At 40.9% G+C, this 14,257-nt stretch overlaps 2 protein-coding genes across 2 annotated transcripts in view; one reads left to right on the plus strand and one right to left on the minus strand.

The window, feature by feature from the left end:
* Nucleotides 1-1,540, minus strand: part of EAE98_008231 (uncharacterized protein) — a gene marked incomplete at both ends in the record, with an annotated part of 1,908 nt that extends 368 nt beyond the window's left edge. Inside the window, one exon of the mRNA XM_038955854.1 lies at nucleotides 1-1,540. This exon is cut by the window's left edge and continues 368 nt beyond it. Coding sequence (XP_038807720.1) covers nucleotides 1-1,540 — 1,540 coding nt within the window.
* Nucleotides 1,541-11,931: 10,391 nt separating this feature from the next.
* EAE98_008232 (uncharacterized protein) lies at nucleotides 11,932-12,284 on the plus strand (the record flags this gene model as incomplete). The annotated part of the gene is made up of 2 exons (XM_038955855.1): nucleotides 11,932-12,055; nucleotides 12,124-12,284. 2 exons carry the CDS (start codon nucleotides 11,932-11,934, stop codon nucleotides 12,282-12,284), a joined length of 285 nt encoding a protein of 94 aa, XP_038807721.1.
* Nucleotides 12,285-14,257: the final 1,973 nt, after the last annotated feature.

Here is a 14,257-nt window from a genome sequence, read left to right on the forward strand (position 1 = left end):
CATCTAAAAGTTGAAGTTCGGAACCAATTTTAAGTTTGGGAACCAAGTGAGATTGTTGAAAGTAGGATCTCAAGTTGCAATATTTCGAAACGTATGCTAAAAGTTGAAGAGACATTAATACATCTTCATCTCTGGGCATGGCTGCCAAGACTTGTCCTTGTGGTGGTGTTGGTCTATCTAAGAAGTATCTTGGAATTGTGGTAGGTGGCATGGTGGGTGGTGTATTAACAGTTGTAGGTTGAGCTGGTGAAAGACCAATTGTTGGTCCCGTTGGGGTTGTGGCATCGTTAATCATGCTACCGTCCATGGCAGATCGGTGAGTGATATTGAATGTCCCGGCATCCTGTGCTTCGGAAACGGTTGGAGTGGTAAGACCAAGGGGTGTTTCAACAGCTGTGAGCATTGAATCGTTTTCATCCATGTTGACATCTTGAATATTGACATTGGTAGCTTGAATTTCCGCTGTGCTTACGCCGGTAATTTCTGGTTCCCCGGATTCATCAGATGCCATGCTATCAGCATTCATATCTTCTGTGTCTGCAGCGGATGAAACTTGATGTCTGATAGATGGACGTCTTCGTGATCGAGGTGTGCCAACAGACATTGATGTCGCTCGAACAGTAGGTGATCGCATTTGTGCAGGAGGTAGAGGAGTTGTTGGTGATTCGGGTTGAGATGCTAGGCCGCCTTGAAATCCTGGTAGCATTGATGGTAAACGGTCAACATCTCGCACAGGTCTGATGTTAAATCCATCAGCTGCGTCCATCGAAGGAACTGCAGTCGCAAGTGGTTGAATGTTATGGCGTGGTGACAAGAAATGCTGTCTTGCATCCTGATTTCTATGGTGGTGATGATGTCTGTGAACAGAGAATGTAGTTCGCTCTGGAGGAGATGTGAGAGCGAATTGAGGCCCCGTTGGTGTAATATCCATGGCATCTGATCCATTCGTCAATGCGGTACCCGAAAGATTCGAGGGGATGTCGATAGAAGGTGGAGGAGGTTGACGTCTTGATGCTCGAAACTCGGACTCAAATCGCGATGCTCGATTGCCAAATGAAGGCCCCTTGTGTGTACTTCGATGTTCCCCTGATCTCCCATTTTGATGTCTATGTTCCAACATAGCTTTCTGCTTGGCTTCTTCGGCTTTCTCTCTGCATCTATCAACCACTTTGATGTAATTGTCGAGAATTGTTGCGATGACGGGAACCATATCTGCTTCAACGACCCTGGTTCGAACGTTTTCCGAACCTCGCACACCAATGTTGACGACGCATTGAAATGCCAAATTCCATTTCCACATGTCCATCATATCTTTGCTCCGCCCAGCCTTCAAAAGGCATACTAATCTTTCGACACCTCCATCGACCGTCAGGATATCTCTAATTCTAGCGGATGAAGTGGTGAGATAAGCAAGGTGATTGAGCGAATTGATCAAAGGTAGTGTCGAAGTACAATCAAGGGCTCGACGATCGTACAACGCTGTCGTGATACCGACCGAAGCCTTATTGACATTGGGGATGCTGAAGTTGACTTCCCTCATGATGGAAGTTTGATCCGCAGATGGCGGTTGACGAAGAGAGGATGATTTTTATCGATCGAAGTGTTTCGGAGGCGAGCCTGCCACAAAGATGGGAATTATATTTAGGGGGGAAGAGAAGTGATCGTATTACCAACAATGTAATTTGATGAATTGATGGATCGTGGTGAGATGGACTAGAATGCTTGCGGATTTCAAATGCAAGTCTTTGAGATTCTTCTTGGGACTCTTTTGTTGAGGTAGGGTACGATGGATGACTGATTTGAAATTTGAGACTAAGCTGGAATCTTAAAAAAGGAAGAGGAAAGATGTCGCAAGCCAGAAGTGAGACAGACGAACAGACAATAATCACTGAATCGTCATTGATAATCCAAATTAATGTACCAACGTCGGAGAAAGTGTTTTAGGTCGGTAGATATAGTATAGGATGGAAAATGAAGCAAGAGAGGTTGGATTACTCTTGAATGATTGATTGATGGAGGAGAGGAGAGGAGAGGAGAGGAGAGGAGATGAGGGATCGTGAGAATACGAGAGTGATGGTGAGAGCGAGAGTGTGTGAGTTGTTGATGATGGATGGCAAAAGAGTTACCCTCTTGTTGTGTGCGTGGTTTGCGTGGTTTGTTGTGAATGGGTGATCCTCTTTTTTTGTATTTTTTTTTTTGATAGAAAATTTTAGATTATAAGAGTTCGAGAGAATGGTGTGTGTGTGTGTGTGTGGTCGAGGATGGTATGGAAGCAGAAGAAAGGACCAAAGGCTCGAAAGGTAGGTTGGTGGCCGTTGTCGCGGGTCTCACTAGGTGCTTTATCTAATCCATCCAAGCGCTTTCTGCTTGACTTGGAAATAGAATTGGATTGAGATGAATTGAGTTGAGTTGAGTTGGGTTGGGTTGAGTTGAGTCGAGTCGAGTCGAATGGAATTGAATTGAATCGGATTGGATTGGATTGGATTGGATCGAAATCAAATTTGGGAGGGATACTTTGGAAGCATTATTATTATTGTTATTATTATGATGATGGGAAATTGTATTTCCTCTTGTTATACCTATGATTCTCCTTTCCCCCTTTTCTTTCCTTTTCCTGTTCTCTTTCTTTTTCTTTTGGTGAGAATCTATTGTATCCAGCTTTGCTCACGATACCTTTGAATGCTTTCCAACAGAGAGTGATGGATGATGAATTTTAATCGCCGAGTTATATTATATAGTACGAAGGGAGTCTGAAGTGTGGTATGGGGATAGTAGGTATGGATGTGGTATGGATATACGATATGTGTGCGATACTGGAGGTCGGTGGTCGGTGGTCTTTCTCCCATGGAAATGGTGAAAGAAAGAAAAAGAAAGAATTATTTTTAGGGTGATGTATGTGATAATGTGTGATCATGTATGATAATGTGCATCGATAGTATCTCTAGTGTAGTATTCCATATCCATATCCATATCCATATCCATATCCATATTCCATACTCCATACCTTATTAAAGGCTTCAAATTAAAGGTTCGAGTATCAAGGAAGGTTTAGATAGTAGTAGCTAGCTAGGTAAGTCAAGATAGATCTATATCTTCCTCCATCGGATGAATTGGAATCCCTTTAAACCTTTATTGATTCCTCGTGAACTTGTGCCCTCTTCTTTTGCACCCTTCTCTTGAATATATTGAAATTCCTTGTAGTAAATAGTATATCAATTCATTGCTCTTCTCTTCTCTTCTCTTCGCTCCCTCCCTCCCTTCCTCTCTCTCTGTCTCTCTCTCATCTGTACCTATTCAAATTATTGATTTGCTTGCTTATATTGAAAACGCCCGTGCTTTCATTACGGTTAATAATGGGACTCCTCTCTCTCGAGTCTCAAAGTCGCCTCGATCTTAATGAGGAATCTAGGATGGGTCTTTGTCTGGCTGGCTTGATTGGCTGCATGTGTCTGGCTGGGCAGGAGGTATTTATGGGTTTTGATAAGATTGCGAGGTAGGCGCGCTCGAAGAAGATGGGGATGGATCATATGAATGGGAGTAAATGGATATCAAACGATATTGATGGTAGGTTATTGATATATCGATGAAGATATACGGTATGGATTTGATATAATGTTACAACATACAACACAATACAATAAAACCACAATACAATAAGACCATGGACGAGATGAAAGGAGACGAGAGCAAAGAACACAAATCGAAAGAAGCTCAACTATCAAATGATGATGATGATGATGATGAATACTACCTAGGGAGGTCATGACCGAGTACAGATAATAGTCCTGGAGAAGAAACACCGCCCAAAACGGAATGGTCAAAGGTTATTGTGTCGACAACACACGACGATAATGATGATGACAATTTGAGAGTTTCATTCCTCTTCCACATGATAACGAAGAGATGAAGAGCATTACAAGATCAGATCATATTGAATTAGAGTTTACAATTGCAAATCACCTCTCTCATTTCATCTCAACTCAGCTCAGCTCATATGATACCACCAGTATTTACCTACGCATGTAAACTATACTTATTAATAGGTAGTCTATATGTACGAAATCACATTTCTACATTCTGCATCTGCATCTGCATCTGCATTGAACATTCGGATCATTCTTTCATGATGATTGCTTCTTTTCTCTTCATCTAGGTACGTTTGTGACTTTCTCAGTTCTTGGCTCTTTGTATTCTGGTACTCTGTCTGGTACATATCCTGTAGGTAGAATTATCTTACCTTGATCAACTCAATCAATCATCTAATCAACAAACCTCTCACTAATGATTTCCATAGCTGAAAACCAAATCCAGGGTCCTTATTAATCGTCCTCAGGGTTGCCAAACTAAAAGACGGTACGGTACGGTACGGGAGAAAGCATTTGGAACAATGGAAAAAGTATAAAATGCCTCGATAAGGACTCTGGTCTTTGGTGATGAATCCGTGGCTGATTTCCAGAAGCGAGAATCTTGGTGGGCAACCAGTGAGATTCTCGCAAATCGTCCTGCGGATTTTTCACATGAAGCTGGAGAGATGTTCGGAGAAAGAGGAGGCGAGACTATATGGATGATCTTTGCGACGGACTACCTGTGCTCGACCTAGTCGATATCTAGTCTCTACCTATAGAATGGACGGAGTGGACAAGCTGCATCGAATCTCGGTGGCGATATTACCAAGTAGGTCGGTTGTAGATGTATTTTGGATATCGGGAGAGGGTTCTACAATGGGATTTCTTTGCAGATGGCTATAAAAAGTAACAAGGTAGGTAGGCACATATTAACCATTCCGTGCTTCCCCTTGATATTGGCATTCCGGTACTGTGATATCTTGCAGATAACTTGACTGACTGACTAACTGACTGACTGACTGTCGTACTGATTTATTCTAGAAGGAAAAGCCTCTGACGGAGTAACGAGAGAGCTGAACATTGGGCGTTCATATTAGTAGGTAAGGACTAGGTAGATAACTTCTTGAAGATTCCTGTATCACCGGCCAAGACATTTGTATCCTCTCTACTCCGTTCCGTACAGCTGGACAATGGAACAGAGGACGGAGTGTAGGTAGGTAGGTCCCGTACCAAACTTCATCTCATTGAACAACGCATAATCTTTAATCTCATGGTTTCAAGGACTGTGATTATGATTGAACAACACAATACCTACAATACGATACCTCCCTCTCTCCTTTCCTAGGCAACCACATACAATATTACGATATTTTGATCTCATCATCTTGATCACGTACACCGCTCCTCAAAGAGAGAACAGCTGTGAAATCATTTCTGCATCGTAATTTTCCCATCACGAGGTGCGCTTTCTGTTTCATATCAATTCAGATTCCCGTTACCGAAGACTGGGTACCTGCCTCGACCGTGTGATTTCTTGCGAACAACAGACCATCGGTTCCGAGTACATCTACGTACACGATGCATAAATCAGACAGAGACGACGAGCATGTCCAAGGAAGAATACTTCCGTTCTTCATTGTCCATCGATGAACATATTGCACGAGAAGCTAAAACTAAGAGATTCATTATCACTCTATAGACTACCTAGGTATGCTTTGATACATTCAAAGTTGTCCATTCCTATCTCTTCCACATCACTATCGCAATTCCACAGTTCACGGACTTGGAAACCTTCAATCTCACCCACAATGATCTTTTCATCTCGATGATTCTATTCCACAATATCTACGAGAATACCGGTACCAGATCATTATCAAATCCCCAATACAAATCATTCTCCACTCTTCATATTTGTCTCGGACAATTAATGCGTCGCTTGAAGAGGAAAGCCCTTTTCCGGTCAACATGTGACCAAAACCCCCAAGCCAAGCTGTCCATGAACCAATCACATTCCTTTCTTTTCCTTTCCACAAGATCTCTTCCGGATCATTATTGGCGCCAAAATATCCATCTTTTCTTTTCTTTTTCCAAAGAACGTACCGAGCGTACCTACTCTGTACCCGTGGACTTGCCTTGCCTTGCCTCGCTTGCTTGATCATCAAACGTCCGTTCTCATCACCATCCCCACCACCGCTGTCAAAACTCTCCTCACCGCATCTCCACCACATGAGACTTTCCTAGTCATCAAACCGTCTGTGCCATTCCATTCATCCATCCATTCATCCATTCATATCCTCTCACCTCTTTTCGCCATCCATCTCTATCTTGTGCTGCCCATCCATCCATCCACCAATCTTCTACCCGCGAAGCCATCCATCCGATCAATGAGTGAGTGAGTTCATTGCCGCCCGCCTCAGCATTTGTCATCAACCTTGACTCGAGATAGCTAAGGTAAGCTCGAGGCTAGTACCGGTAAAAATATCCATAACTCAAATTCTCATCCACGACTAAGATTTCTTGCTTACCATGTTACCCATCAATAATCTCGATATTCTTTTTTTGGAATCCTACCAATCATATTGCCCACGTCGTGTTTGTATCAACCAATCTTTGCGGTTATTAACTTAGCTTCATGTTCTTCGGCGCTTACAATCTGATACTCTTGTCCAATTGTGAAACTCTTCTTTCTCATATACATCCTCCAATTACAACAACGGACTTTTCCGTTCTCCTCCTCCTTCTCACTACAACCTCACAGCTTCTTTTCCACAAACCTCGAATCCGAAATCAGGTTAGTAGGTATGTACCCAGATACCCATATACCTTCCAGCATCCCAAATCCATCTTCTCGACAACATCACAATATCACAACAAAAAAAGCACGTGCGTAAAAACACCAGCTTGAGACGAAATAAGCACACCCCCCCCCCCCCCCCCCTCCAAAAAGAGGAAACCCGAAAAATAAAAACGTGGGTGTCATGCATGCACGCGAATAAAGTCCTTGTCTGCAATGCATCGCATCACATCAAAGAAGGTTTATGTAAATAATCTTCTGGAAGGAGGAGGGGGCACGTGTCATGAGATGTGCTATGTGAAGAGACAGATTTGCGAAATGGCGCTTTGTGAGGGTTTATATGAGGATATTTTTATCGTTTGATTTTTTTTTTTTTTTTTTTTTGTTTGATTTTTTTGGAGGGTAAAGTGAGTGCGGAAGTTATGATTTGAATAAATACTGCGAATAGATAAGTTTATTTGTTTATACAGTATTGTTTATTGTATTACGCGATTGCAAATTTGTGGATGTATATACCTATCTACCTATCTATACATCTCGATTTCAGATTTGGTATAGGGCACTTGTTACTTGGTCTTAGTTTTATTTTCCTTTTCATTTTCATTTTCCTTTTCATTTTCATTTTCCTTTTCCAGAACCCAGAACACGCGAGCGAGCATGAAACGGAATGGGTTTGGAGATGGAGGGGAAAGGGGTTATGGCTGTGGTTCCCTCTCCACGGAATGTTTTCGGTCCGTTATTGGAGCTGGTTTTATGCTTGATTGCTTGATTGCTTGCTTTCTTTCTTAGTGCTGGTGTTGTTGTTGTTTCTGTGGGATATATGGGTTGCGATGGTGCACATACCTAGTTAAGTAGGTAGATTTGTTTGTTTGTTTGTGGGATAGTTTGTTGATTTCTTCTGAGCGTCTTTAATCGCGATTCGTGATGCTTAACTTAAAGTGTAAGTAAAAGTAAAGCGATTGTCGTCGTCTGTTTCGTTTTGTTTCGAATACCTACCTTCAGATATCTGATTCTGATTCTGATTCTGAATAGTTTTCAGATTTTCGAGAATACAGGGTGGATGATGAGCCTGCGCGGGGGTTTCACCTCCTTCTGAATCGGGTTGTTTGAGTCGTCTCAAGTCTCGAGGCTCAAGCAAGTACCGGAATAGCCTATAAACAGGGTGACGGATCCATTCTCTGCGTGTCTAGTTTGTTTCTTCTTCTTTGTGAATCTCGAGGAGAGAGTCTCTGGGATGGGAGTGGGAGTGGGGTGGGAAGGGTTAAGTAACCGAGGATTATAGATCTCCCCTTTTTGAGTTTTGAGACTTCAGAGTCTAGAGGCTAGATTACTTTCGGGCTGTGTCTCGTGATATGTATGTCATATCACGTGTTACTACAGGCACTGCTCATGAGATTGTAGATGGCTTTCGAATCTTTCTTCTCTTCTCAGTTTCACTCATTCTTGAGAATGGTGATGGGAATGAGAATGAGAATGAGAGAGAAGTGATGTATGATGATAAGTAGTACTTTACTGCGTTCAAAGAATGTCGATAATACATACCTACCTAGGATTATTAAACACACGTGATTATGATCTCGTCTGCTATACATCGATTGATGTGTGATAAATACTTTCTGTGGATATTTTAGGGGAAGATCACATGTGGATTTTGGGTGGTGGTGGAGGTGGTGGTGGTGGTAGAATCCGAAATGCATGAGTGTGTATGTTTCTTTATTATTCATTTTTGCGGGATTTAAGAATTTAATTTCGTCTGTGGGTTTGATGAGGTTTATGGGATGTGCTGATAGAGTGGTAAAGTGAGGGGTGAGGGGTGAGAGGTAAGGGGATGGTTGTGGTTGTGGTTGTGGTTGATATCAATGTTTGTCGGGGACGATAGAATGATAGATGACAACGATGGATATCATGTGTGGATGGATATACGCCCTGCCTCGATATCTATAGTTCTCTACGCTATTTGTTCATGGTGGTGATCTTATTTCATGTGGTGGGGTCTGTATGAGAGATGCGTAGGTTTTCTTTTGATGGGCACCCGGTACTGCAGTATGCTATCTGTTGTGTTGTGTGTATGTGTTTATTAGAGAGATAATGATGATGATTGTTGCTTTGGTTTAGTTTGGTTTGGGGGATATCGCATATACTTGGGTACTTGGATACTTACTTTTTGTCTGGTGGGAAGCTAATACAGCTTGCTTGGCTTATGATTAGCAGAGATTGATTATAGTTTGGTTTACATCTGGCGGAAGTTTGCCGTGCAGTGCTTTCCTGTATCATCTACCATAGCATGCTTTGTCTGCATGGCATCTATCTACTTTCTCGTTATTTGGTTGTTTTGTTGAGTATCTAAATGAAGAGTTGTGGAAATCTTGCATTCTTTGCTCAGCATCTACGTTCTTGTTCTTTGGTTTTTGTTGTGTTGTGTTGTCAGAAAGCTGGATGATTAGATTTCAAGGCTATTTATTGCCTTGACGTCGGTTAAAAAACTATGATCTAAGTTCTAGGGAATTTGGTATAGTTGTGCTTGATGACTTGATATCTCTTGGCGAATTTTCAAAGATTACTCGTGTAGTTATCGGGTCCTGGTTGAGAGGGATTGAGAAATGAGAAGTGGATGATTCTGGCGGCGTGGGGGAGGGGGATTATCTCTACCCAAGTACACCCGATGAGATTAGAAGGATGGAAGTGTATACTTAACCTCGTAGTGGAAACGGAGATAGAGGTTAGAGTCAATTTTACGGGTTATGTATAGAATCGAATCGTAGTAGTGTGGCGTGGAAATACACGTGAGATATCGCTCTAGGGAGAATTGGTCTTGGGGATGTCTGAAGTTTCATTACAGTGGCGGGGAAAGTTTCTTCGGGGGTGGTGTGTTTGAATGGAGCGTTCTTGTCGGTTACGAAGAATTGATGGTTTGTGAATAGTCAGTTCGCGGAGGGCTGAGAAATATAAATTCAATGCGATGCGCGTTACTCTGTTTTTTCAGAAGAAATGGGTAGAGTTACTGGCGGGGTTGGTGTTGAGTATTTTCTCTTCGGATTGGGGTTGTGTGTTGCCCGTAGCGGCAATGGCTTACCGAATGTGGTAGGGGGAGGAACCCGGGCTGTTGGTTCGAATGGCATGTGTTTATCTGGTATCCATTGTGCGCTTAATATGTGCCACCATTTCTCTGGAAACGATAAAGTCAAGGCGAGGACAAATTATTGAATCACTCTTCTCAATGTCGTATTAAAGGACCTCGCGTACAAGTCCTGATATGTCTCTTATATAGATATGTTATTGTATCGTTGTCGTGTCTTTTGTGCGAGACTAGCCTCGTGCCTATTGTCGATAAGAAGCTCTGCATTTATGATTTGCAGTACGCATGTCATTCTATGAAGAAGTCTAATAGTGAAGTTATCTTCGTAACTCGCAAGTCATAATGGAACAAAATATACTCCTTGTGATCTTCCTCGGTATCCTGAGCTGTCTGTCGCGTTGGGGTCCTGGGTCGTTTGCTATCATGTGTTAGTTTGAGGATTAGTACTAGAGGTGAAAGCTCTCCTCGTTAGTGCTATGTTCATAAAAGACCATTTCTTCGTATTTTTGTATTGGCTTCTATTATATTGCAGCTGATTTTTCGTGGGTATATTTTTTTAACATCGGAGGATCTCTTCCAGAAGATGTATGAGCATGAACATACTTTTCTAGCGCTGTTGAGTTGTACGTATCTATCATGAGATGATGGACCTGCTGTTGTGAAGTTAGCTCAGAAGATACAGGTGTGACGACCATGAAGCCGGGTAATTGTCTAACCATCGCTCATATACATTATCTGGATTGGAGTACTGTGGTTCTGGCGGATACATGAGTAGTTGTCAATGAGGTTTCGATACTTATGCCTTGGGGATGTGAGAGATGAAGACAAACTGTACGTGAGAACTGGAAAAAAAATTGGATGTGAAATTAACATGTTCTTCTACTGACGCTCACTTGTTCAAAACTCTTGCCTGTGGTGTTATATCATATCATGTACATAGTATTCTGATTGTACTTGAGAGTTCCAATATAGTGCATCAATTATCCGGAAATAATTCTCCTTTGGCGGCTCTGCTGCTAATGTCGTCTTCTTGGATACTCTGTCGCATTTATCTTCGGTCGTGAATTTTACGCTTGATTTGACGATGTACGCGAGTAGCCAGTTACTTTGTTGCGGTATACACTTTTTCCCGACATATATATTTTTCTAAGATGCATGGAATGTTTCGCTCTTTCGAGCCCCTTTTCAAGGATTTCCGAAGTAAAAAAAAGTAAGAAAGAGGGGATAACTGTTAGATCTGATTTCTGGAACTTCGAGAACGAAAAAACAAATAGCAGGTATTGCCAAATCTGAAACATTGGAGGATTCATCGTGTGTATTGATATTTGTTGACTCGATGTTTGTGTACTCGATGTTGAACTTGTTCGAAGGGTGAGAGCCTGCTAAGTAAGTGCTTACTGTATATTTGAGGCTTGAGAGATTATTTTTTCTATACGACGTTGTGCGACATGGATGTCACGGGACTAGCCTTATTGAAACTTTCTTGTGGTTTTTGATATGCAAGCTTGGGTATTTCTATCATCTCGCTATGTTTTCCCAACGGTTCGCTTTCAGTGTGGTGTTTGCTGATCAGTCAAGGGTAGCTCGGTAGGATGAACGTGGGACAGTGGAGAGGAGAGAAGCCCAGCAGCTTAGCCAAATCTTGTGGGGTCAACTGTAACAAGGATTATGCATATGGAGCTGACAGAACGTTTAGTATCCAGATGACTCGTGTGAGTTGTAATGATCGATAGGCTGAAAATGTTCTCTAGAGTTGCTTAGCCTCAATCACATCGAATTTATGTGTACCGTATGGATGTCTAGCGAGCCACTTACATCTTTTGATCTCGGCCTTGTACAGAAAGTCATACCCCACCGTGTCCACCTTCACAACAAATGTGATGATGGTGTTGCAGAAAAAGGGTAATAAGTATCAATGATTTCTCTCAATAAGAATATTTTTGGATTGATTCTCAGATCAATACCATTCATCGGACCCGGATTCAAAAAGAACTTGGATTAAAACATCTTTCTACTTATTTGATTACCATCTCTTCGTATTTACGACAAAAGTCACGAATCACCCCAGCCCTTATCAAGCCAATCACTAGAAAATCTAGCCTCGCTTATATCAGCCCTGCATCTGCATCTGCATCCAGTAATCATCTCCATCTATCATCAGCCTTATTACCCCACGACCCGTACCTGTATCCGTACCCGTTACGAAAAACCCCAACATGTCTCCACAAGATACCATCGCCATCTGCTTCGGCATCATCACTTTTTTTATGAGTCTCATGGGACTTATTATATCTTATCTCAGTCTGAGAATTTGTATGAGACATCCTCATCAGTCTGATAGTTAGTCTTCATTTTATTCTGTATCTTTACAATTTATGATGATATCTGATATTGATTCGATATAACAGCATCGGTTCATGCCCCAAACAAATTTCATAGACATGAGCATATCGTCATCCATCCATCTTCATTTCCATCTTCCGCAAGTGGAATGTCTTATGGGTATGAGGGGTTTGAGGGTGTAGGTTCAAGTCCAGGTTTGGGCTTAGTGAAGAGGAATCAGGTGTAATGGGTTGAAGAAGTTGAGGACAACATGTATTCATTCATCCATCCTTATCTTCCACAAGCGAACTATCTTATGGGTATGAGGGGTTTACAGGTTTGGGCTTAGTGGGTTGAGGAAGGAGTTGAGCATGGTTGGGAATAGTGTCTGGTATGATATGTTATGTTATTTCAGTGGATATACGGCGTGATGGCTTGATCAAAAGAGAAGGAAACTATTGGGCGTTTGGGCGCAGTGAGAAAAGCTATGAAGATATGATCAATGAGTATACGAATAATCAATCTGGGAATTAGGAGTTAGAGGTTGGAGGTTGGAGGTAAGATGAAGACTAGAAAATGTTATTATTCTATAACTGTATTGTATGTACTTATTGCCTCTGTTCAGTATCTCCTTTGTAAGTCTTCTCAGGCTGAGTATGTATATAGATTGTCATGGTTACCTACCTGTATTATATTTCCTTTCTAATGTAATTTTTTACTCGAGTGATTAATAGACGAGAAATCTCAAATAATCTCATGACTATCACTAACTTTCGGTTGTCTAATAGTTGGAATAAGAAATGTAATTTATTCTGCCTTGGAAATAGTTGAATGATATTGATATGTATTAGTATTAGTTTTACTATTACTAGTACTTTCTCAAACATACTATAGTAGAATCAAATGACAAAATCAGAAATCGACGAGTAAGCGAATAATCTAAAGCGAGAGAAGTAAAAGCTAGATGTATATCTATTGAGAGTTGGGATTCGAAATCTATCAATTCTTGAATTCTTAAATATATGAAAAATAACAGTATTAAAACATATCTAGAAATATAAATCAATGAGTTGGTTTAAGAAAGCGGGAAAGATTCATGAGATGAGACGTTTTACTTAGCGAATAATTTAGATACAAAATCCAAAATCCAACCTCTACTCTCCTCGAACAAATAAAAAGTAAACGTCTTTAGGGAGTCCGCATAATAGCTTCGCAGCTATATATAAACATACATGCCTATATACCCATCACAAAATCGCAAACTAATGAACTACAAACCACAAACCACTAAACTCCCTCAACCTACCTCTACGTAACCGAAAAAAGACGCGGGTATGGAGTACCCTTGCAAAGGACTCCTTTAAAGAATTATAAATTCATTTCGAATTCAATGTTGGAATTCAAGAAGACGGAACAGAAATTTGAGCTTTCTTCGTGTTGATAATTAGGACTATATATATTTAATATAACATTGAAAAGAGATTCAAATTCAAGTCCTTTCAGAAAGTACTCAACTCCCGCCTCTTTTTTCGGTTACGTAGAGCCTACCTACCCAAAAGTCAACCAACTGAGATCCCTCAAAAGCAGAATTTTAGAATTTCTAGCAGCGCGAGTAGCAAGCAAGAACTTATCATTTGTGGTTACGTATTTAATTATTTACATAGTTATGAATGAATGACTACATGACTGAATGAATACTTTGAAAAGGATCTAACAGATTGAAGCATCGAGTGTAAAAATAAAATAGTAAGAGTGAAGAATAACGTAGAAAGGAAGAGAACAATAAACAATGGAACGGATAAATAAATGCTTCAAAGGATTTGAGAAGTCAGAAGTAAAAATCCGAATTCTAATAATAAACTAAGCAAGGAATAATGTGAAGAGCAAAGCAGAAGGGGAGGGGCATATGTGTATGTATGTATGTATGTATGTATGTATGTATGTATGTATGTATGTATGTATGTATGTATGTATGTATGTATGTATGTATGTATGTATGTATGTATGTATGTATGTATGTATGTTAACTTTGATGTGGAAACTTTCACTCGAGAAGTTTCATCCTGATCAATACCAACCAACATTTGTCAACTGGAATATTCGAATCACATCGGAAGGTATGAAAACATCCCCTTCTTCTTTAATTTGGCACCCTCACTAGAAAGAAATGAGAAAAATGATGAAGACAAAGACATTCATGGTATTCTACAACATCCCCTC

This window comes from Botrytis deweyae, assembly GCF_014898535.1.
Source record: "Botrytis deweyae strain B1 chromosome Unknown BDEW_021, whole genome shotgun sequence".
Taxonomy (NCBI): Eukaryota; Fungi; Ascomycota; class Leotiomycetes; order Helotiales; family Sclerotiniaceae; genus Botrytis; species Botrytis deweyae.